At 35.0% G+C, this 24,566-nt stretch overlaps 3 protein-coding genes across 3 annotated transcripts; all 3 read right to left on the bottom strand.

Moving 5' to 3' along the window:
* LOC104757970 (mitochondrial inner membrane protein OXA1-like) lies at positions 14,256-15,829 on the bottom strand. The gene is made up of 5 exons (XM_010480759.2): positions 15,317-15,829; positions 15,100-15,193; positions 14,904-14,939; positions 14,723-14,775; positions 14,256-14,643 (listed from the first exon to the last, which is right to left on the bottom strand). The coding sequence occupies exons 1-5, from the start codon at positions 15,742-15,744 to the stop codon at positions 14,352-14,354; spliced, it is 903 nt and encodes a 300-aa protein (XP_010479061.1). The 5' UTR covers positions 15,745-15,829; the 3' UTR covers positions 14,256-14,351.
* On the bottom strand, positions 16,048-18,703 carry LOC104757969 (prolyl-tRNA synthetase associated domain-containing protein 1). Its single transcript, XM_010480758.2, has 12 exons — positions 18,561-18,703; positions 18,290-18,349; positions 18,150-18,203; positions 17,976-18,036; positions 17,792-17,868; positions 17,457-17,506; positions 17,269-17,351; positions 17,023-17,093; positions 16,777-16,930; positions 16,548-16,678; positions 16,392-16,466; positions 16,048-16,312 (listed from the first exon to the last, which is right to left on the bottom strand). The coding sequence occupies exons 1-12, from the start codon at positions 18,597-18,599 to the stop codon at positions 16,241-16,243; spliced, it is 927 nt and encodes a 308-aa protein (XP_010479060.1). The 5' UTR covers positions 18,600-18,703; the 3' UTR covers positions 16,048-16,240.
* Positions 22,980-23,911, bottom strand: LOC104757968 (ethylene-responsive transcription factor ERF014). Its single transcript, XM_010480757.2, has one exon. The coding sequence runs from the start codon at positions 23,759-23,761 to the stop codon at positions 23,123-23,125; it is 639 nt and encodes a 212-aa protein (XP_010479059.1). The 5' UTR covers positions 23,762-23,911; the 3' UTR covers positions 22,980-23,122.

Genomic DNA, 24,566 nt, shown 5'->3' with positions numbered 1-24,566 from the left:
GAGATGAAGTGCTTTGAATGTAAAGGGATTGGACATTTAAAATTTGAATGTCCAAACATGGTGAAAGGAAATAATAAGGCATATGTTAGCTTTAGTGATTCAGAATCAGAGAGTGATGGGGATGAAAAAGAAGGAGGACTGCTGAATCTTTTTGCATACAGTGCTAAGAGTGATGATATAGCTGATGAAAGCTCAGATGATGATGGTGAAGAGTCGATTTCAAAAGAGAGCTACTGTGTTTTGTACGACAACTGGGTCCAATTGTGCAACGAAAAATTGGTTCTTATAAAGGAAAAGCTGCGTTTGGAAGCCAAAGTCAATATGCTTGAAGAAAATAATTCTGAAGGATTGATTGGTGAGGAACTTCCTTCTTCTGAGAAAGAAGTATTAGAAAAGAAACTGAAGGCACTTCAAGAAAAGTATGGTTTGGAAAAAGAAAAAGCAACAAGTCTGGAAAGAGAGCTGAATGAGAATCACAAGAAGATTAGGATGTTGAATAATGGTGGCAAAAAGCTTGATGAGATACTATCTATGGGAATTGTAGGATCTCAGCATCAAGGTCTGGGTTATCACAAAGAGGAGACTGTTGAGCTGTTGTCTCGTGATAAATCAGTAAGCTTCGTTAAGAGCAATGTAAATCATGAAGCTGAGTCAAGTATTCTGGGAAAAGTGGTTCAACAGGAAGCCCCTGTAGCACAAACCAGGAACACACGACATCAACATATATCTTCTTGTGAGCGAAAAGGTTGGACGAAATCCAAGCGAGGACGAAGGGTTTATGAATGCTTTCATTGTGGTAAAAGTGGGCATGTGAGATCTTTCTGTTACAAGTTTAAGAACAAGATCAAGGAGCTTTGGATGGCAAGAAAGTGTTTTATTGATCCCTTTCATTTTTCTAGAGTCTGGGTGGCTAAAAAGGATTTGTACAATAAAAATTTCGAGAATGATGAGAAAAAGTATGATCAAGGTTGCAAAGAGTCTGAGGAAATCAACCTATGCTGCAATCTCTCGAAGATACTCATTGAAGAAGGTGTTGGAGTTGAACCTGAGGTTCTACAGAAGCATGTTGCAGAACCACCTGTACAAGAAAAAGTCACAACTGAATCAACTAGATCCAATAGTAATGATTGGAATGATGAATCATCAGGAGTCTTAGCTACATCTAAACAGTTGCAAGGTCATACGAATCAGTCTGCTGCAGTTGCATTTGTTGAGCAAACCGTTTGTCATGTTCAGCTGAATTCTCAAGGAGTGCTGCAACATTGTTTTGTTTCACAGGTTAAACCTAAGAACATTGTAAAAGCTCATGAGGATTATTTTTGGTACAAGGCATGATAGGAAGCTTGTTGTGTCTCTCTACATATATGTCTTCATCTTTGTTTTTATATGAATGTGCACTCATGCTGGGGGAGTATGATGAGATGATGATATTGGTGATGATGGTGATGTTGTAGCTGAATGTGGCTGAAGCTTATGTTTTTGGAAGATTCTAGTACTATTCACATATGGAGCTTGAGTTGTCACATTCAGATAAAAAGGGGGAGAATGAAAGCATGAAGACTTTGGTTGCTACAAGGCTGGTCTGTAGGAGTCTGGAAAAGAGGTTCACACGGAGAAACCGTAACGGAGATCGAGTGATGTGGCTGTATTTTTTAGAGACTCTTTGATTAAAGAACAAGTTATTATCATATTTATTAAGAAGATTTGGACTTATCCTTTAATAGGAAAGTAGGTCATAGGAGGTTTTCTATATATTGTTTTATTGGACAAACATGTTGTTTGGCCGTTCAAGAAGAATTTTAGAGAACTAAGCGAGAAAGCTTTTAGGGTTCTTAGGGATTTTGGTTAGATTAAGAATTGGTCAGTGGCAAGTCGTGTTGACTGTGTGTAAATCTGATTAAACATATCTTGTAAGATTGTTTAAGTGATTCTTAATAAGAAAAGAAGTTCTTTTCTATATTGGCTGCATCTTCGTTTTTACAACTCTAAGGTTTGACTTTAATAAGCAAATTGATTCAGAACACATATCGTTTTTATTAAAAGAACACGAAAACCAAAACCTCAACGGGAAGATGTGCTAATCAAAAGCATTCCCCCAGCAGCCATAGCTTAGATTTTTGAGCCACAAGGGCAAGAAAGCTCTGTTTTATTTTCATCATTGCTTTCGCTAGTTGTAACGACGGTATGAAAATGATTTGGGGAAGACTCCGGTTTGATAAAAACCATGCCCTCATATGCATCAAACACATACGTTTTACCACAAGGACACTTGCACTCTGCCATAGTTGTAGAGGTTGTTTCAGTTGCCTGAATGTTGATGAATGAGTTAACCGGCGGATTCTGAATTACGGTGGACGGTGGTTGATACACGGCTTCTGAAGTTTCTATTTGTTGCCTCATCATTGCATCGCGCTCCATGACAGCGTTCATCATTCCATCATCTAATTCCACCACAGCGTTTGTCATGTCGATGTTGTACATTCTTTCACTGGAAATTAACGCAATCCTAGTGATACCTTCGATATATAAAAATATGTTCTCTATATGAAACTCTATATACTTCAATTTTTTTTTTGATAAAAATATGAACTATATTTAAGTAGTCTAAATGATTTGTTTTTTTTTTGGTTCTTTTTGGGGGAAAATAGTTATGAAAAAACCTACATATACTAGTTAGTTTTTTTTTCTCTAGTTAAAAAAAAATTAGATAATCACATGTGGTACATCGCGGGACCAAATTTGTTTTGAAAAACGTAAAATGTATTTTGTTTGGTAGATTAACTATTTATATAACTAATTTTTGTACTTTATAAATGTACAATATATGCATCTATATATTATGTAGTCCCCAGTTTCCATGTTTTAGGTGTATACTGTGTATTTTTTATTATTATATAGGAACAGTATCATATAGTTCCTTAAATATTTAAATCATCGAAAAGTTTTTTTTTTTTTTTTTACTTTTCATTGTAGAGATAGTAGTATTTTAATTAAATTGTAGTTTTTCAATAATATCAGTACAATATAATTTGGCTTTCTATCTATACTAGTATTTTTGCAGCAGTTTTTGCTCAAAATAATTTTTGGAAAGTTTTTACATTGAATGCTATTTAATGCTTATATTTATATCCAAACAAGTTTAGTTAACTTTCTCTACTATCCTTATAACCAAACACAATTAAAATATTTTAAATATTCATATATATAATGTTTTATAATGAATATAGATATTTATAAGATTTATTCCATATTTAAAAAAAAAATCTCCTATCATCTCTTTTTGATTTTAAAATTTAAATGTAGTGAATCATCATATAATACATGAAGTTAATAAAAAGGTGTATTTTTCCTGCATATATTGTGATTTGAATTTTTTTAAACAAACATATATTACTCAATTAATATAAAAAGTGTGTGTTCAACATACATATATAGTCAATTATAAAATTTTAAGAAGTTTATAATTTATAACTGATATATCTAAACTTAATAAAAGGTTTAAAATTATAAATATTTAAACATATTAAATTTTCAAAATTACACAAACGAGTTATATTACATGACGGATTATATGATATTACAGGATTGAATTAATAATACTAAAAAATAAACTATCAGTATTATGATATTTTAATACGGATTAAATCCTCATTTTAATGTTTTAACAACACCAATATAAAATATGTCGAATCAAACTGATTTAATTAAGATTATAGTAAACAAAAATTATTGTGCGGTATACCATGGTTTATACATTAAATCACTAAAATTAACAAAAGAGTATATTAGCAAAATTAGTATTACAATAGTACATTAACAAAAAAAAATAAAAAATAAAAAAACTTACCCCGCGGTATACCGCGGGTCATTATCTAGTTTTACAATATAACCTATTCATTCTCCCCATTATAGAAAAGGAAATAAAATCTTTATACATTATTATAAAATTAAAAACTTAAACCGCTCTTTAATAAACCCAAACCGACATATAATTTCATTCTAATTGTAAAATCTAAATCCTAACCATCTCATTTGTAAATCCAAACCGACATATAATTTCGTTCTACTTGTAAAATCTAAATCCTAACCATCTCATTTTGAAGCCAAACCGACATATAATTTTGTTCTACTTGTAAAATCTAAACCCTAACCATCTACTTTGTGAACCCAAACCGACATATAATTTTGTTCTAATTGTAAAATATAAACCCTAACCATCTCATTTGTGAACCCAAACCGACATATAATTTCGTTCTACTTGTAAAATCTAAACTCTAACCATCTCATTTGTGAACCCAAACCGACATATAATTTTGTTCTAATTGTAAAATATAAACCCTAACCATCTCAATTGTGAACCTAAACCGACATATAATTTCGTTCTACTTGTAAATCTAAACCATAACCATCTCATTTGTGAACTCAAACTGACATATAATTTCATTTTGATTGTAAAATCTAAACTCTAATCATCTTATTTGTAAACCCAAACCGACACATAATTTTGTTTTAATTTTAAATATCTAAACCAATGCAAAATTTAATTTTCCTTAATTTAAAGTATACATAATTTGTTTCCTTAATTTGTTTTGCTTTTTAATTTAATTTTGATTTTTTAAAAATGAAAAATTAGATAGAAGATTCTGATTGGCTGAGAGGAGAGAGGGTGAACAAAAAGGTTTAGGAGTGAACCTAAGTATTTTTCTTAGTATATATAGTTTATATGTGCAATGAAAATAAAAGTAAATTGGTTTTTTTATATGAATTATACTAATTGTTTACTTTTATAAACTTTAATTAATGGATTAAAATATGTGTATATAATATGTTATCTAGAGCATCTCTTACCTTTGGTAAGTATGAAACATATTCATCATTTTTTTAAAAAGTGTATAATGTATAGAGTTCATTTATAAAGTTATTAATTTACCGCTTCTTAAACAAAACCATAAGAAAAAATTGGGACCAAGAAAATATATTCATTTATCAGTTTTAATTTTTATTAATTTATCACTATTTTTAAGTTAATTTATATACATAGTTTAAAATGTGGAGTAAATTCATAGATAATTTATATACACAGTTTAAAACATTCATCCTTTTCATAAAATTGCTGGGAAAATTTGTCAATTGTTATCACACAATTTATTATTAATTTCCAATTATATATTACCAAATCTATATTACATTTTTAAAGTATATTTTGGTTTACGTCCTTTAAGTTTTGCTTATTTATTTTCTTTTATTTACAACATTAACCCCTAACGATTTTCCTAAAATAACATTTTGTAGAAACTCAATTAATGGAACTATCTAAATCAACCTAATTTGATACGTTTATTGCCATAAATAGCTTGACAACATCTATACATTTTGATTTTTCCAAAAACAACTCTACGCATTAAATTTTTAATCCCATAAAAATCTCCAAACCTATTTTAATAGATCTTTAGAGATTGTATGATCTCTTAAATTTAAATGACACAGCTGAATTTGAGTAACAAATGATTACAATCGCAATAATTATTATAATGTTAATAAAGTTCATAAAAACGAGAACCCAACTTTAGAAACTCAATAATCTGGTATATTTATCTTTAGCATCAAGAAATACATTTAATATAGTATATATCGCGTTAAGAAACTGAATATTATTCTGCGATAATGTTATCAACTCAAATATGAAAACACTAAAATCTCTCTTTTCCATAAACTCCTTGCTCATCAAGCTTTTTCTATGTATAAATATCAACTTCACAAACGAAACACAACACCCACAACAAAAACCACTAATATGACGGTTTTGAAACATGGGTTAAACCACTAATATGACAATTTGTTGTTATGTGGCGGGACATGTTATTAACATGACGGTTTGAATTAACATTAGTATAAATATTAAAATATTATTAATTCGGTTTTGAAACACATGTTAAAATTTTCATTTAATTATTTGGTCAATACCACTAATATAAGAATATTAGACATATTAAATCAGGATAATTTAATTAAAATTTTGTAAAACAATTAAATCACTGGTAAAATTGTGACTTAATCCAACAATAGCTTATAAATTACATATTTATGTATTTATTCCCCTATTATTGTTCTAATAATTGAAAATCCAAACAAAATTATTATTTAACTAAACAAAATAAACTAAAAATGTTATTATTTTTTAAAAAATTGTCCTGCGGGTTAAAATCTAGTGAAGATTATAATGGAGAAACCAAATTGGTGGTTATTTAAAAAAGGAAAATGACAATGCTTAGTATAAGACACCAAAAAAAAGTACATAAGATAAAGGTTATTTACCGGGAAAAAAAATCAAAACCGACACATTATTTCTTCTTTCCTTCTTCTTTATTTCTTCTTAATCTCATCGATTCGACATGTCTCTTACTGATTCTTTTATCCATCCGTCTTCTTTTTATCCTTATCCGCCTGTGACCCGCGAAGAAACCAGGGTTCACACGCCCATGACTATATAAAAGACCAGATAACTAAACCAAAAGTTATAGCCATTCTAAACGCTCTTGGTGTGATATTGGCTTAAAAATATTGGGGTACATGTAAGTAACAAGACAACGGAATAAGATGACAATATTTTAGTCACTAAGGGGGGCAGTCTCAGACGATGCTCACTGAACAAGTCCCCAGCTTGGACTGATACATTGCAGCAGCCAAGTCTCTCTTGAGCGCTGCTTCTGATTTGAAGAAGCCTGATTCTTCTTATTGGGCTTAGACAAAGGTAGTAGTGTTAGCGAACTCCTTTTCGTTTAAACTCTTGATCCTTTTTCATGTATTTTGATATGACTTAAGTTTCCTTCTATAGGAACGCAGAGAAAATCTGTTGAATTGTGTTGATTCCATTGATGAATGAGCCATTACATATATACAAGAGAGTATTTCCTAATGTAAAAGATTACAGAGTAAATACAGAATCATATCAGATGATCAATGCAATTGATATCGTATCCTTGACTGTGATATGAAAGATATTATAGGAAATATCACAATACCCCCCCTCAAGCTGGAGCATGCAGATTATGGATGCCTAGCTTGGACCTGAACGAATAAAACTCATTTGTCCCAAGAGCCTTTGTAAAAATATCTGCCAACTGTGCGGTGGTGTCGACATGATATAGTGAAATCGCACCATTTGTTACTTCATCACAAACGTAATGACAATCGATCTCCACATGCTTTGTACGTTCGTGAAAAACTGGATTTGTCGCGATATGAATTGCTGATTTACTATCACAAAGAACACGCATAGGTTGAGAATGAGTGGCTGCCAAACTTAACAATATGCGTTTTAACCAAGTAAGTTCCTGAACAACACAACGCATTGCTCTGTACTCGGCTTCGGTGGAAGACAAACTGACCGTACGCTGCTTTGTTGTCTTCCACGAGATAGGAGAAGTGCCGAGTTGAATAAAATACCCCGTGACAGACCTCCTTGTGCGATGACAACTGGCATAGTCTGAATCACACCAACCATTTAACTGTAAATCTGAATCACTACGTAACAAGATGCCTTGTCCAACATTACCACTCAAATATTTTACAACACGCAGAGCAGCAAGCCAATGATCTTCACGAGGAGATTGCATAAACTGAGCAAGATAGTGTACCGAGTATGACAAGTCTGGCCTAGTGACTGCAAGGTATATGAGACGACCAATCAAGCGGCGGTATGTACCCGGTTGTGTCAAGAGAGGAGATTCAGAAAGGGCCAGTTTGTTGTTCTGTTCAAGAGGAAACTCTGCAGGGTTACAACCTAACCCAACTGCCCAGCTTCTTTGATGATATCCATGGTATATTTGCGTTGACAGAGATACATACCCTCTGAACTCCTAGCCACCTCAATTCCAAGAAAATATTTTAGTGGCCCAAGATCTTTCATACGAAAGCAAGAAAACAAGTACCTTTTAAAACTGTCTGTCACCTCCTTGGTACTGCCAGAGATGATCAGATCATCCACATAGATGAGAACGTTTAAGACAGTTGAACCTTTCTTATATGTAAAAAGAGAGTAATCAGACAAACACTGTTTGAAACCATAGCCGACTAATGCTGTCCGGAATTTCTCGAACCAGCAACGCGGAGCCTGTTTGAGACCGTAAAGAGATTTTCTTAGACGACAGACCTTATTTGCTGGAGCTTTAAACCCAGGTGGCGGCTTCATGTAGACTTCCTCATCAAGATCACCGTGGAGGAAGGCGTTATGGACATTCATCTGATGAACATCCCACCCTTTACTCACCGCAACCTGCAAGAATAAGCGAACAGTGCCCATTTTTGCAACAGGTGCAAATGTTTCTCCATAGTCGACACCTTCAATCTGTCTATTTCCAAGTACAACTAACCGAGCCTTGTACCTCTCGACGGAACCATCAGAGTTGTGTTTTATTTTGAAAACCCACTGAGAACCAATAGCAGTTTTCCCAGGAGGCAGTTCCTCCAACGTCCAAGTTTCATTCTCTTCAAGAGCATTATACTCGGAACCCACAGCTTTGCGCCAACGATGATCACGAATTGCCTGACAAAAGGTTTTTGGTTCGATCGCAGAGGTAACAGCAGCAATGAAAGCCTGATGTTGAGGCGAGAATGTAGCCCCACGTCCAATTTCAGAAATTGGATAGAAAGCAGAAGGAATTGCCAAATTAGCAGATGCCTTTTTGACTGGATTTGCAGAGGTATCAAAATTCTGCAATTTGACTGACGGTATCTTCTTGCGATGTCCCCGACCTAAAACCTCCTCAGGTGGTGTTGTTGCAGACTCAACAGAAGGCGTCGGTATGGGAGCTGGAGTCGGCTTAGGAGCAATCGGGAGGTCTGTTTCACGGGTTGGAGTGGGATCCGTCGGGAGTTCCGGTTCGCGGATCGGATGTGGATCAGTCGGAAGGTCGGGATCGAGGATCGGTGATGGATCGGGAATCAGAGGTGAAAGAGATGGCGAAGAAGACGATGAGGGAGTTGTGACAATCGGAGAAGGGACTTGAGATGGGCCTTGATCCAACAAAACCGAATAGGAAGCAAGTTGGGCTTCTGATGTAGAGTTTGGGCCTGATAAAATTGGTGGATCCAAATCCAACTTATTCGAAAGAGAAGCCCATAAGTCGACTTCTGAATCATCTTCTTCGGGTGTGACCGCGGTTGACGAAGGTGTGGCATACGGGAAAACTGTCTCGCAAAACACCACATCCCTGGACACAAGAAACTCCTCCTTCTCCAGATCAAACAAACGCCAGCCTTTCTTATCATGAGGATAGCCTAAGAACACACACTTTCGACTCCTAGAAGCAAACTTATCTCCTTTGTGATTCTGATTATGTGCATAACATAAGCTTCCAAATACCCGTAGATGCTCATAGCTTGGTTTAGCATTGTACAACACTTCGTAAGGAGTAGCACCTTGGAGAATAGAACTTGGAGTTCGATTTATCAGATATGCGGCGGATAAAACGCAGTCACCCCAAAACTTCATTGGCAGCTTGGATTCGAAACGTAATGCTCGAGCAACGTTAAGTATGTGACGATGCTTTCTCTCTACTCGACCATTCTGTTGGGGAGTCCCAACACAGGAGGTTTCGTGTTCGATCCCGTTTTCACAAAAATAACTTGTAAGGCACATAAATTCAGTGCCATTGTCACTTCGAATTTTCTGTACAGGAATTCCAAACTGACGGGAGACCAAGGCAAGAAAATATTTGATTTGCGTTGTTGTTTCGGTTTTGTCATTAAGGAGAAAAAGCCAAACCCCTCTCGAGAAGTCATCGACAATTGTTAAAAAATAACGAGCCCCTGAATAAGTTGGAGTTCGATAGGACCCCCACAAATCACAATGAACCAGTTGAAAAATATGGTCAGTTTTATTCATACTGCTCGGAAAAGGAGCACGAGTCTGCTTTGAACGAAGACATACATTGCAAGCATTATTCAAATTCTCTAAAGAAACTGAAACGGAAACATTGGGAAGTTGACCAACAATTTTTGCAGAAGGATGACCCATTCTGCGATGCCACAAATCATAAGACTCCTTTGACCGTGTTGTCACAGAACCAGCTACCTCCATGCGACGGAAAAAAAACATTCCACGCTCACGTTTCCCTGCTCCAATCACCATCCTCGAAGTGCGGTCCTGAACAACAAGGAAGTGATCAGCAAGTTGAACCACACACCGGTTCTCATCCATCAATTGACCCACATAAATCAGATCAGAACATAACCCCTCAACATAATAAACAGATCGCAAAATCAATCCAGCACCAAGAACAACAACGCCTTCCAAAACTGAAATACGTTCCCTACCATCAGCGAGAATAACCATAACCGGAGACGTTGCTTTCAAATCAGATAAAACCTCTAAGCGACCAGTCAAGTGATGAGAAGCACTTGTATCTAGAATCCAAGAGGGAACAGATGACGTAGCCGATAGACGATCAGTGGTAGCAGACGGAGCTCGTTTGTTTAACAAGGTCTTGATGCCTTCCCACTCTGCATTAGACAGAGCAGTAACACCATCACGATCAGCATCCGTGATCACGTAGTTGGCATGATCGGCAGCGGGGGCGGAGATTTGCACAGCGTTTGCATAGGACACACCACGACCACGACCCACACTGGAAGATGTTACAGAGCCTCCACGTCCTCGACCGTTTGCTGTGCGAGTTCGTGGTCTCTCTCCCCACCACTCGGGATACCCAATGACGGCGTAGCAACTATCAGAGAGATAGCCAGGTCGATTGCAATGTTTACACAAGACACCCTTGTCTTTGTCATCACGGCGAAAACGAGATTGAGCAGCAAAAGCAGTGACATCAAGTTTTTCAGCAGGAGTCTGAGTTGCTTGACGAACCAAGTCCTCTTCGTGATGGACAATGTTATACACTTCTTCCATAGGTTGAAGTGGAGTCCCTGACACCAAGCTAGAACGAACAGTGTGGAAGCTGCTATCGTCAAGGCCAAAGAGAAACTGATGCACCTTATCATCTTCACGGTCTTGCTCTTGAACGGCCCCAAGATCACAAACACACTGTCCACACTTGCACACTCGCAGTGGTCGATAAGCGGACATATTGTCCCAGATCCGTGAAAGCTTGCCAAAGTATGCTTCAATGGCGAGACCACGTTGCTTACAACAAGCAAGCTCCGCCTTGAGTTGTTGGATCCTCGGGCCGTTTGTAACAGAGAAGCGTTTCTTCAAGTGATCCCAGAGATCTTTAGCAACATCACGGTGAGAGATGTTGGAGCGCAGCACTGGATCGATTGTCATTTTGATCCATGACACCAAAAGCGCCTGAATCGTCCACCAGTCTTCGAGATCGGGAGATCCGATATCAGGGCGTTTGATCGAGCCATCCAAGAAGCCAAATTTCTTGCAGGAAGCGAGAGCCGTCTTCATCTCACAAGCCCATTCATCATAGTTCGTGCCTTTCAACAAAGGGTGAGAGATCACGGCGCTGGGATTATCAGCGGCGGTCAAGTCATATGGAGAGATCGTGCGGCGAACCTCCACCGTCGTCGGAATTGTTGGGGTCGGGTGCATCGGATTCGGGGTTGTCGAGGTCGAGTTCGTTGCGGTCGAGTTTGTCGGGTTCAAGTCGGAAGTGCCATCAGCGGCGTTGCTCATTGTCGTAAAAGGAAAGAAAAATAAATTAAATTTCTGGTTTTGGCTCTGATACCATATAGGAACGCAGAGACAATCTGTTGAATTGTGTTGATTCCATTGATGAATGAGCCATTACATATATACAAGAGAGTATTTCCTAATGTAAAAGATTACAGAGTAAATACAGAATCATATCAGATGATCAATGCAATTGATATCATATCCTTGACTGTGATATGAAAGATATTATAGGAGATATCACAATACCTTCCTATGGCTTATCTTCAGATCTAGAAACAAGTTAACTGATCATGCCCTTTTAATAACCACAGATTCATCACCACATTCTTAGCAAAGCAATTGTGGTTCCAAAAGCCATTCCTCATGTGAACCCACTAAAAGATGTCTTGTTTTCAAAAATAAGAATCCCAATTATATATACCATTGGAGAGGATAATTTTAATTAAGATTCTAAAAGCTCTTATTTTATAAAAAGTACACAATATATTATTAAAAAAATATAAGAAAATATAAGAGTCTCAAAATTATATACTACTATTGGACTTGCCCTAATGGCTTTGTTTAAGATCCTCAATCTCTCAAAATCAAATTGAAAGATGTAGAAAAGCTGGATAAAACTTACCACATAAGCACCAATTAACAGTTTTCCAAGTTTGATTCTATCTATATTTTTACATAGAATTTCCAAAGAAATTATTATTTTATTATTTTTTCGAATTATATCATTTTTTATACCGGAATAATTTTTTAATTTCTAGCGAATATTAATTTATAGATGTTTAATTTATATATACTGTACAAAGATGGAAACATCTTAAGGTTTAATTGTTTAATAAGGCCCGACTATTAAAACCATTCACAAAAGCAAACACTTTCTACTCCTTAGTCGACTTCTTCTTCGTCCTCCTCGAAGTCATCTCCACAAAATTTGGACGTGGGTAATCTACACAATATCCAACTTCTTATAACCAAAGTCCAAATCAAGTGTTTTACTAAGAATAATAAGAAGTTGGATATTGTGTAGAAATATCAAAGAGCTTCGATCTACTTCGTAGAAAAACTTTTCTACTCTATAGTGGACTCCTTCTTCTCTTCGTCCTCTTTGTCATCTTGGACTTGTTATGGGTAAAAAAAGAGCTAAAATAAACCACAAAATTTGGGTGAGAGGTTTTTAATCTGTTACAAAGAACAAAGAATCTAGAGCAACTTTACGTACATGATGATGAGCGATATCTAGCCATAACAATTGCAGAATTTTATCCTCCCCGGTCACATCCACCAACAAGTTTTAGGGCCTTCTCTACAGCGCCTTCTCCAAGAATATAAATGAGAGCATTTCTGGAAAATGAATTTACCCTTCTCGTAGATGAATTATTAGTTTGTTAAAAAACCTTTTCAATTAATAGGAGGGATTCATCTATACTGCCACGACAGATAGAAACGTAGAGCATAATGGGCTAGTAGCTTCTCTTTAATTTTTTTTTCTTTTTCTTAAGAAGGGATATAATGGTGTAATAGCTAGAGCGGGATTAATTATGGAACAACCAAAGCAATTTGGATCGGAGAGAAAGATGAATAGTTTGAAGCCATGATGATGGCAACTACAAGAAGTAGAAGTAGAAGCTAAAGCGTTATTATAAGAAGTAAATATGGTTATAAGATTTAGTTAAATTTCAAGAAATTAAAAACAAATATATTGAGATAACTACTATAGCAATAGGCAATTCGATAAATCCTCTTAATAAAATAATTTAATATGATAAAATAAAATAAAAATAAATTCTCTGGTTCAAAATAGAACTAATGTGGATTCATTGTAAAAAAAAATAAGCTAGTCAAAACAAACTTGTAACAACACCATGGAAAAACAAACTTTGCATAATCTGATCTAACTGATTAAATCACGTTCATGATCAAATCTGTTGGACTCATAATCATCATCCATCTGCCGATAATCATCGAAGTAGTTATCATTGAAGAGATCTTCTTCATCCTCCTCCTCTAGCTCCTCAGCCTCATCCCTAATGATTTGCAGATCTATGACCCCTTCTTCATCGAAGAAGTTATCGTTGTCGTGACCATCACCGAGTAGATTTTCTTGAGCATCTACCACAGCCTCAGCTGCGTCAAGGTCAAGTATAATCTGATCTAAACCTCTCTCATCATACTGATCCATTCGCACGCAGTCTTCCATAAAATTTTCGTTGAAGAGATCATCTTCTTCCTCATCAATAATTGGTTGATTGTCGAAAGCTTCCCCGTCCATATTCTTTTTTTTTCTCTCTCGTTCCGGCGAAAATATTAGGGTAAACAACACAATATACTGATGTATATATATAAGATTTTCGACGACAATATATTACGAAATATTCCTTCATGAAAGAAAATATTCTAAACAATAATAATATTAATTGCTGTTTTCTTTTAATCTCATTTGCTCGTTTAGCGTTTCTCTTTTTAGTTTTTTCCATAAGAACTTTCATAACTGTTAGTTAAATCATGACTGGAATTATAACAAACAGTTTACATCAGACTTATGTATGTGTATGATGGTGCATGACACTATGCATTACACGTTTATTAGTGTAAATAAATAAATTTTTAATAGGGATGTATGGCCTAGAAGAACTAGCAAATAAGTTTTTCATATCTCTCTCTTTTTCGATAAATAAGGAACAAAATTATTAAAATTACTGAATGAAATCGAAACTTATTAAACGTAGCTTTGTGAGATTTGACAGTTTTGTGAGATTTGACGACGCTTCAAGATAAGAGAGAAATCAAGATCGAACATTTGGATCTCTAGGCCGATTCCATCGCCAACAACCACCACTAAGCGTCCTCTGCTTAAGACCCCGTTCTTGATCAATTCCGCCGACAACATCTTACCCCGAAGACGCGACATAAGAATCTCAACCATGTTTTGTCTCAACTCTCCCATGGAGAACCAAAATACAGGAACTTGAATACCCTGACCAATGACTGATCCTTTAACTCCAAAAAACCTGTAATCAGAAACGAGCAGAGCATGTTAAGCTTTTAAACCAACCCTACAGAAACAAATGTAATCAGAAAGCTACTCACTCTTTCTTCAACATGGTGTACATTACTCCTGGACTTTTACTGAGAACTGATACCTGAATGAGACAAAAAAAAAAACCAAGCTAATGTCGAGTTTATAGGGAAGCTAACTCAAACCACATTGCAGGTTCTGAGTACAAAATGTTGGAAACAAAAAAAAACTCATAGCAAAGCTACAATTTACCTTGTCTAGAGCCTTTCCTTGGTCCGAGCCAAGACTCTGTACAAAGACAGATTCACTAAATAAATTTCACATGAAAACAAGAATGCCATTCAACAAATAGATATCTACTATAAAATGTTTGGCTAAGTTGTTACTAAATTACTCAAACCCAAAAGTTTCGTCTATCTTTAATCTCTTAGAGCATAAAGAAACTTACTTTAAAAAACCTTGCAATGCTGTTAAGAAGATCAACCATAACAGGAATTGTGATCCCACGAATCAATAGCGACGTGACGATGATAAACACCCACCTGTAATGTAACACATTCAAAGATAATAAACCAAGATTGATCACAAAAACACTTAATTTTAAGCCAAAGCAGAACAGTATTAACCAATAACCATGTTTAGAATAAGATTGTTGAAAATCATACCATTGAGAAAATGTGAAAGAGTTGAGTAACGTAAGCAAGTGGTTAAGAGAAACAAGAACATCAGCGACGTTGTGTAACTCAAAAGCCCTAGAAACCGCGGATTGCAACAACCAATCGATGACGGCGTCAGCGGAACCAGGGAAGCTGCTATTGAAGGTGGAGATGAATCGATCTGACGAAAACGTAGCTGGATGAAATTGGAAAACAGAGCGATGATTGCGATAGAGATCTAGAGCCGATCCACCGTTGATGAACGAACTCTGGTGGATGATACTGTGGTAGCTTCGGATTGATGGAGTTTTGCGTCTAACTTTCTCTTCTTCTTCTTCACGAGGAGTCTGATGAAGATGGATGAGACATGAATAAGAGGATCGGTGATTTCGAGCTCTCAGCACCGATCTGAGGGATAAATAACGGACGAGTGACATCGATCGGTGAATTGGATTTACCGGTAAAGACGATTAGGGTTTAGGCTAAAGAGACGAACAACCTAAAAATTTGCATTTTGCATGATTAGGAAATACATTTACAATTAAATTAAGTAGAAAATAATTACTAATTGTTGTTAAATAAAAATCCCGACTTTTTCGAATAATATCTCCAAATTAAAAATTAATTACATTTTTAGTTCCTACGATAAAGTTGTAACTAAAATATATCTTAATCAGCATAATATCTAAGGTTTTTTTTGATACATATCAATTTTCAGTTTTGTTTCTATTCGAATTCTGTTTTGGGATTAAAATTGTTTCTCTGGAATCTGGATTGAACAAAGTATCACAATAAGTCAATAATGGTTCTGAGCCTCTGTCAAATGTAAATCATCTTCCGTCTATCTAAAACTGTTGTACACAGTACAACGAAGGGAAATAATATAAATGCTTAACCAAATATCTCCGGTGCAACATACCAAGCCAAAACTTCTTACAGTCGCTTCGGCTGGGAGTGTTTACCGGCATGAAACCCTTCTGTGTACGCTGTGTTCTTGTACATAATCTGCAATCAAACATTGGTACAAACGGTTTTAAGTCTTGGACTGATGGTTGTACAATTGGTATTTCTAATGTTTACTTACAGCGAGAAGGGTAAACTCTGAGGTAAGACGTTTTCTCAGTGTTTCTGCCAAAGCCTCCACATTCTCTACCTTAGCCTGTAATACGTAAAACCGGTTTCAGAATTGACCTTGAAATGTTAAGAATTGATTTTGATGTCGAGATGAGTTTATTACTACCTCGGATAATAATAGAGCCCATGTTTTGTCCATAAACTCCTCCACAAACTTCTCGGGGTTCTTGAAAGCTAACGGGGTTGAATTTTCCACGACGACGCTCTTACCCTTACTGGCTGGCTTGCTTGGTTTGGCTGCACAGTTGGAGAAAACCGAGTTTATATACACTAATCTTTTTAAGTCTAGCAAGAATTGGAGCGAATGGTTAAAAAACCTGATACATCAGGCATACCTGAAGCAACAGGCTTAACCTCTGCTGACACACTTTTTGGAGGAGGGGTTTGTTTAGTAGATGTTTCATTAGAAATCTCGGGAATTACAACTGAATTAGAGGGAACATAAACAGCTAGATCTGGAGGCTGATCTTTACCAACTGCCGGGTTAGCCTGATATAGCAAAACCATAGTTCATAAGGTTAACGTTGAAGAAAGGAACTGTGGAACATGAGGTTTCAAGTTTAAGGTTTAGAAATATTTGCCTCAAGGTCAACGTATACGGGATCTCTCTCAATCGACTTGAGGAACTTGTCCAGACCAGATGTGTTAAGAGCTGGAAATGGTAGGGACAATCCAAATTAGTATATAACCTAAATTATGTTGGTAACTAGAAAGAACTGACTACCAAAACAAAAACACTATGTTTGTTAAGTTGGGATGTTATATAATTATTTCAATATGGCATGAACCTGAACCATACAAGAAAAGTATTGTAATTAAGTACTTACAGACTGAGACTTCGTTAGACAATGGGTGGAATATGCAGCGCTTTTGGTTCTTGAAGTTTTGGTCTAACAAGAGCGACACATCTCTTTAACAAAGGAAAGTTTTATGAAGAATGTCAGTCGACGACAATAATTAAAAAAAAAAAATTGGAATAGGCACACTTATGAACCAATGTTAAAGCAACCAATACCTTGCAGATTCATTTACAACTGCAAACGGGGTAACACATCCAAGGGACACCTTTGAAAAACAAAAAAAAAGTAGCAAGAGTGTCAAAAATTGTAATCATGAATGAAACTAAGTTAAGTAAATTCATGTGGATTTGTTGTAAACTACGATAAGCAAATCAAACTTATCACTATCCACAAATTTGAACATTTTTTTAGCAATTCTGTCTGGAGAAACTATCTTGTCAATTGTCACTACCATGGTACAATTTTTACACTACGTACGGTCATTGATTAGAACTCTTTCCAAATGTATATAACAAAACATAGTAGGAGAGGAAGAGAAAATGAAGAATACCTGCAAAAGCTGAGAAAGTGCTTCTTCAGGAGCCATTCTTATTCCTCCTTTTCCAAGACCAAGTCTCTGAGATAAAACTGTTGGATTAGAAGTCACAGGGAACACCCATTAACATCCCAAAACTAAAAACACATTTCTATTTCAAAAGCCCTTATCTATGCCAATATCAACAAACATGTGTTACCTTTCATATCAACTTTAGTATCAACCATGGCTGAAACGATGTAATATCGATGTTTCTTGTCCTGCAAAAACAAAACAGAAGCATATGTGAGCCATTTACATTGGAGTATAGTCCTTTTCCAAAGGAAATAGCTGCATTTTTCGGGTTAATGGTTTATGGATTTGAAAGATTTACCTTCAAGAAGAGATTCTTACTCAGTGCTCCCTCACTACTGCTTACATACTTGGCCTGACGATTTAGAGAGAGCTTTATAAATACCAACATCCTTTAGTTATGTTTTTACAAATCTAAAACTTATTTTTTTTTTTGTTCACCTGAGCTTCGACGGTTAGAACAGGCGGATGTTCATACTTGCTATAATCAATCTCAAGTTCCTGAAGTGTAAATACACAGAAAATTTCAATTACATGACCAAATCGATTTAAACTAGAAGCAGTACACTTGTGTTCAAGACGATTCTGCACATAACAACACTATACAACTGCCGATTGATCTAATCGCCATCTTAAGAATTCCAAACAAAAGCAATGCGAAATCAAATATTTTAAGAAATTGAGATTAATAATATGAAGATTTTTTTCAAACCTCAAGTCGATTAAGGAGCTGGTCTTTGGAGAAACCCATTTGGATCGTATCAAATTTAGAGAGAGAGAGAGAGAGACAGAGAGAAAGAAGAATCTGTAGATAATTTTGTTGAAAACGAGAGGACGAATTAGGTTTTTTTCTTTCTTCGGATTTTGTCTCCTCCTTCCTTATTTGAAATTGGAGAAAAAAAACTAGAATATTTTTCTATTGGGCTTTTTAAGCCACGAGGCCCACTATGTGATAGGTCTCAATTTATGGGATAATCAAGTGTTGTTGTTTATCAAAACACATTGAAAATAAGAACATAATGTAATCCTCATTTTTGAGTATACAATAAACTAAACTAAAGAACGTGAAACTTTGGCTCAAGTTTGCTTCGCGTTGTCGAAAAAGGTGGGACGATCAGTCAGGCAATCGATCTCTACTCTACCCAAGCTTTTACATGCATGTTTTATTTTAATAATTAATATTATTAATTAATAAAATATGTTTACTTCTTTTGCAGCCTACTCTTCTTGTGTTTATTTGATTTGATCAAGAACTGTTGAGGCCACCAACCAGGTATATTCTAGACCATATTGATGTTTGTGTTGTTCTTCTCTGCTATTGTAGGTTTCTTCATTGTTCACAAGAAGAGGAGACGGTATTAGACCAAATTTATTTAAGAAAACTTAAGATGAGCAGATAGATGAAGAGAACACATATATATGTGGTGAAAACAAAAATGATAGAATCTTCAATCGTAGATACTCAAAAAAAATAAAATGTTGGGTGAATAGTATGATACCACAAATTTGTGGAATTACTATTCAAAACACCAATTTTGGTATCATTTTTAGTGTTCTGTTGGAGAAATTTTTTGGTGTACTATATTTGGTGTTTCAGTGTTCCATTGGAGATTCCCTAAGCCTAAAAGGCTTAACACATAACATCGATCACAGTCCATATAAAAACAAATTAAAAATTGAAGTGCTAGTACAATATTTTGCACACATTCATTGTTTTGGGATCAAATACACACGTTTCAATTTATGTATTACACAAAGTGGATTCAGATGTGACAAGCCACATGGATACAAGACATGTACAACTCATGTTTTCTTAGGTTTAGGTTTATTGAAGATAAAACCCCAAGTTTATATTATGAATCTCTAGTTTAAAAAATAGTTGACTATCCATCCGTAGAAGTGTATACTGTTCACTAAACAAAAGTTATATATATTTTTAGAAAAAATGTTTAATTGTGACTGTCCATTAAACCATTTGAAAGGTTGCTTTCTTTGAAATGAGACGAACAGACTAATATCGCTTAGGTTAATGTACCTTTTGGCCGTTTTGATAAGTTCGTACGTGTATGTATTTTTGTAAGCTATTAATTAGTTTGTAGAACTCATTAGTTTCGGAATGTATGACACAAATCAGGTACAAACTCCTTTTAAAAACAGTTAAGACGTATAATATGTCTGTCCGTCCACTCGTCCATACATATTTTTTTAGCTCACCACTGATCTCTGTTGGATACAATACAAGTCCCACATCTGAAGTTTGAAGGGACTATCATTAATATATAAAGGGTTAGGGTCAATCTATTAATTGTCAATTGGTTTTTAGTTAGAAGCCCAGGATAAGCCCAAATTTAACATGGTATCAGAGCCCAAAGGTTAAAAATCCTGGTGGATTTAGAAAAGTGGATAAGGACATGCCTCTTGTCAACCCGAGTAATGGGGGCCCAAGAAGGGGTTTATTATCGGTCCAAGTGGGATCGGTTCGAGATGGAGTTGTCATCTCGAGGAGGCGTGGTTCTTGGATTGAAGGAGAGATTGTTGGATACAATCCAAGTCCCACATCTAAAGTTTGAAGGGACTATCATTAATATATAAAGGGTTAGGGTCAATCTAGTAATTGCCAATTGGTTTTTAGTTAGAAGCCCATGATGAGCCCAAATTTAACAATCTCATCATATAAGACTTCTAAAAAGAAAATGCATTGTCTAACCATCGTGAAATCGCAATCTCAATATAATTGACACAAAATCAAATAACAACATTATGGGATTAACTTTAATATCCCACTATAATGAGACAACATAATCTTATAATACTTCTTATAATTGAGAACATGATTTCACGACCAATATTGGATCTTTTTCAAAAGTTGCCTTGTGATTTAGCAACACCAAGTTTCTTTGTCTTGTGTACTCATCTACATAAGACCAAAAAGGGTTCGGTTCTCCGTTTCCGAATCAAATACTATTATATTAAGGTTCTCTCTTGCGTTTATAAAATCATATATATGTTGTAACCTAGCTAATAAAGCAAATTGTGATAACACCCAAACTTTATTAAAACATAATCAAACATAAACATTGATGTGTGTTTTGTAATAATGCCACGTTATGTGTTTTGTAAGATCATTATATGAGATTAGATCCTCCAACCAAACTAAAGAAGAAACTCGTCTCGGTCCGGTGTGTGTATGCGGTGAAAGGTGAAAAAAAAAAAAGATGACCCGGTGTGTATGTATGCGGTGAAAGGTGAAAAAAAAAGATGACCGGTGTGTGTGTATGCGGTGAAAGGTGAAAAAAAAATAGAAGGTCATGCACCTTTCGTGGGACCCACTACAAACATAAGCCCATGTCAGAGGTCCGGCCCAGTATTTTCAGTCGATTTTATTGAATGGTGATATTTATTTGCTCGAAGACAATTTATATGACGGCAAAGGAAACTTACAGGCATGGTCAATTTGTAACTTGTTTTGTATATATCAGACACGTTAACTGTTCTCTGTGTAGCTCTCTAACTAGATACACATTTCACTATGATTCTTGAAAATTCTAACATATAGCTTTTACTTGCTATACGATACTAGAAATTGTTTCAATACCAAAAAAAAACAATTTGCAAAAAAAAAAAGGATGTTCGAACACATTATTCAATAACAACATATTATTCATTCATTTTGTATTTTGATCTTGCTCGTTTCACTGTTTCTTGAAAATACTGTACGTAATCAAACACATAAAAAGCTGTCCTCTTCTATTTTAATATCGTTTACATATAATTAACGTGTGATAAGAAAAACCATATTGTTTGAATTTGTAGAAGTACGTGACTTTGTCATTATATTGTTTTCTCACTTTTTGTCAACTTAATCACGTTTATAATTATACAAATTACCTTAAAAACGTTATATTCTGGAGATGTTGAAGGTTTGTTTGACTGACATTCACTAATTGTTTAAACAAACATAATTAGTAGAATATACATCCCTTGCTTTTCTTGGATCAATTATGTTTAGTTATAAGATTTTCACATATATGTTTCAAAGAATTTGTGCTGCTGCCTCTTATTGTTAATTCATTTTTTTCTTTTAACTATTTCGAGATCGTTTACTATTTTTCCAACCTGCTATTTCGATACCGGGTTATATCACCCAATCTAACATTGTTATATGCTTTGCTTGCTTCCCTTAAATCTGTTCCCAAAATATAAATGATATCTAAAGAAAATAGAGATAGGGTGTGTTTGTGAGGACTGAGGAGTAAGGGTAAGAGAGTGAATGGGACCCCATCTCACTAGGACACACACACAAAACAAGAAACCAAAAACAACTCATGTGGCTTTCTGCTCAAATCTACTGTTAGATTTTTTTCAGAACGATGTTGGAGTAAAATGGCGAGAATCTAAATAAGCACATAACGTACACAGTTTTCCACGTTAACTCTTTCTCTTTGGTTTTACCAATTCTCACCAGTCACAACTCACAACACAACCCTTTCTGCATCTCTTGTCTCTTCTCTTCCTTTTTTTCGGTTTCCTAAGAAATAAAATTTTTACTTTGTCGATTTTAACAATAATTAAATAAGTTATTACTCATCGTCTTCTACGGCAAGCCTTGTGAAACTTGCTCCTTACTCTTTGACTTTGTAAAAAATTTCACATGAAACCCTGCTTTCTGTTTAACTCATTAGCTACTAATACATATAATTGTTATCATAAATTAGATATATATATTTTTTTTTTATTCTACCACCACTTTTTTATTTGTTGGTACCATATACACATAACATTAGCATTCAACAATAAGCTAAAGCCACTAACGCCAAATTATGAATCATACTTTAAGTAAAATTACTATGAAGTCTCAAATGATTGTTTTTTTTTTTGTTTGATAAAAAATCTCAAATGATTGTTTGTTCTCAACATTTACTTTTATCTTCAGGTTTCATAACTTAATCAACGACAATATGATTCTGTCTTTTTTTTCCTTTTTACCTTTTCACTTATTATCCTTCGAGGCTCGTTGTTCGAAAGCTATATAAATCTATTTCCATTTTACGCATATACTTAACTACTACTTCTTCTAGATTTAATCAACTTTATAACATAAAAATATCTAATTTTAAAAATAATTTAGATATTGGTACAAAGATCCCCAAAAGTTCGATACATTGTGAGAATTGATAAAAAGAGAAGAAAAAAAATGTATAAGATATTGTATAAATTACATAACTGAAGTATATATATTGAAACAAAGAATAAGGTATGATTTAAGTAGAAAAATCAGCAGAAGTTCCATAATCTGATATCTCCTTCCTCAAAGAAATCATCAGAAAGTGGTAAATACGGAGGGGTAACTCCATTAATGAACATGAACTGATCATCACCATCAAAACAGTTGTACCATGATGATGATTCAGACAAGGAGACTTGTTGGTCATACTGTGACGACATGGAGACAACATCGTAGAGATCTTCAGATGGAGAGGAAAGCAATGGAGATGAAGTAGAGACTGATGATGAGGAAGTAGGATCTGTGTTGGCTGAAGCAGCAGCAGCAGCAGCTACTCTTTGTATGGACTTAGGGGACATGTCATTGATATTATCACCATTATTGATAATATTGTATAGAGAAGTAGAGATCTCAGGGAAGTTGAGATTATTAGCTGATGATCCTTTGAGACAGAGGAGCGCTGCATCGTAGGCTCTGGCCGCGGCTTCAGCGGTTGAGTAAGAGCCAAGCCAGATCCTTGTCTTTTGATTAGGAGCTCTGATCTCTGAAACCCATGAACCCCAACTCCTCATCCTCACTCCCTTGTACTTCTTCATCCTTATGGATGATGATGATGTTGATGAGGATGATGAAGATGATGATGATGGAGATGACATTCTCTTTGTAGCCTTTTGAAGAGTTTTCACCATTTTTTGATACTAATTAAAGGGAGGAAGTTGGAAGAGAAGAATGATGAGTTTCTATTTATAGATGAGATGTAGAGAACAAAAATGGAAACACAAACATAAAAAATTCAAAAGGAAAGAAAAAAAATACTATGAACATAGTCAAAGAAAGTAGCATGGGGCACACACAAAGAGATCAATACTTTTCCTTTAATAAATGTGACAGACAGGTGTTTTATTGATTTATATAATTTTTTTAAAAAAAAAAGATTTTTTCTTAATCACAATCCCATATGCTACACCCAATCACAGATCACTAATAAGAGAATCCTCCTTATTTATTTTTTAATTTCATAAATATAAATACATACATATATAATATATTGATTTGACCTCCAAACTAATTCTTTAGTTCCACAAAAAAGTACACTATTTGTTTACCACTAAAAGTTACTTACTACTTCTGAGCCTCAGAATCTCGGATTAAAAGAAAAAAAATGCAACTTACAAAAATCAACACTCATATGCCAGGGCTCATATGAATATACCTATTTCAAGAAACGACAGAGAGTTGTAAAACATTATAAAGGGCCTGGAACATAACATTGGATTCTATTTTTAGAGGCAACTTCTAAAAAGCTAGACTAGAGAGCATGTGATTTTTTAAGGTACAAACAAAAGACAAAGTTAATCATATGAATAATTTAACTATCTAAATGAGATGCAAAAGAAAGAAATCACATGATTATAAGTTTGTTTATAAAACATAATTTTTAGAATCTTAAACGTTAAAGTAGCTGAAGTCATGTTTACCAAGGTAAGGCACAAG

This window comes from Camelina sativa, chromosome 17 (genome assembly GCF_000633955.1).
Source record: "Camelina sativa cultivar DH55 chromosome 17, Cs, whole genome shotgun sequence".
NCBI lineage: Eukaryota > Viridiplantae > Streptophyta > Magnoliopsida > Brassicales > Brassicaceae > Camelina > Camelina sativa.
This window is presented reverse-complemented; position numbering and strand designations above follow the sequence as displayed.

What these genes read in the sequence shown, in the direction of transcription:
- LOC104757970 (XM_010480759.2), bottom strand. Translation starts at nt 15,744, where the DNA reads ATGTCACTCGTCCGTTATTTATCCCTCAGATCGGTGCTGAGAGCTCGA. An exon ending in TCTTTCACATTTTCTCAATG is followed by an intron (nt 15,194 to 15,316) that starts GTATGATTTTCA and finishes GTTACATTACAG; the next exon opens with GTGGGTGTTTATCATCGTCA. An exon ending in GCATTGCAAGGTTTTTTAAA is followed by an intron (nt 14,940 to 15,099) that starts GTAAGTTTCTTT and finishes GTCTTTGTACAG; the next exon opens with AGTCTTGGCTCGGACCAAGG.
- LOC104757969 (XM_010480758.2), bottom strand. Translation starts at nt 18,599, where the DNA reads ATGGGTTTCTCCAAAGACCAGCTCCTTAATCGACTTGAG. An exon ending in TACTAAAGTTGATATGAAAG is followed by an intron (nt 17,869 to 17,975) that starts GTAACACATGTT and finishes CTAATCCAACAG; the next exon opens with TTTTATCTCAGAGACTTGGT. An exon ending in CACTTTCTCAGCTTTTGCAG is followed by an intron (nt 17,507 to 17,791) that starts GTATTCTTCATT and finishes TGTTTTTCAAAG; the next exon opens with GTGTCCCTTGGATGTGTTAC.
- LOC104757968 (XM_010480757.2), bottom strand. Translation starts at nt 23,761, where the DNA reads ATGGTGAAAACTCTTCAAAAGGCTACAAAGAGAATGTCATCTCCATCA.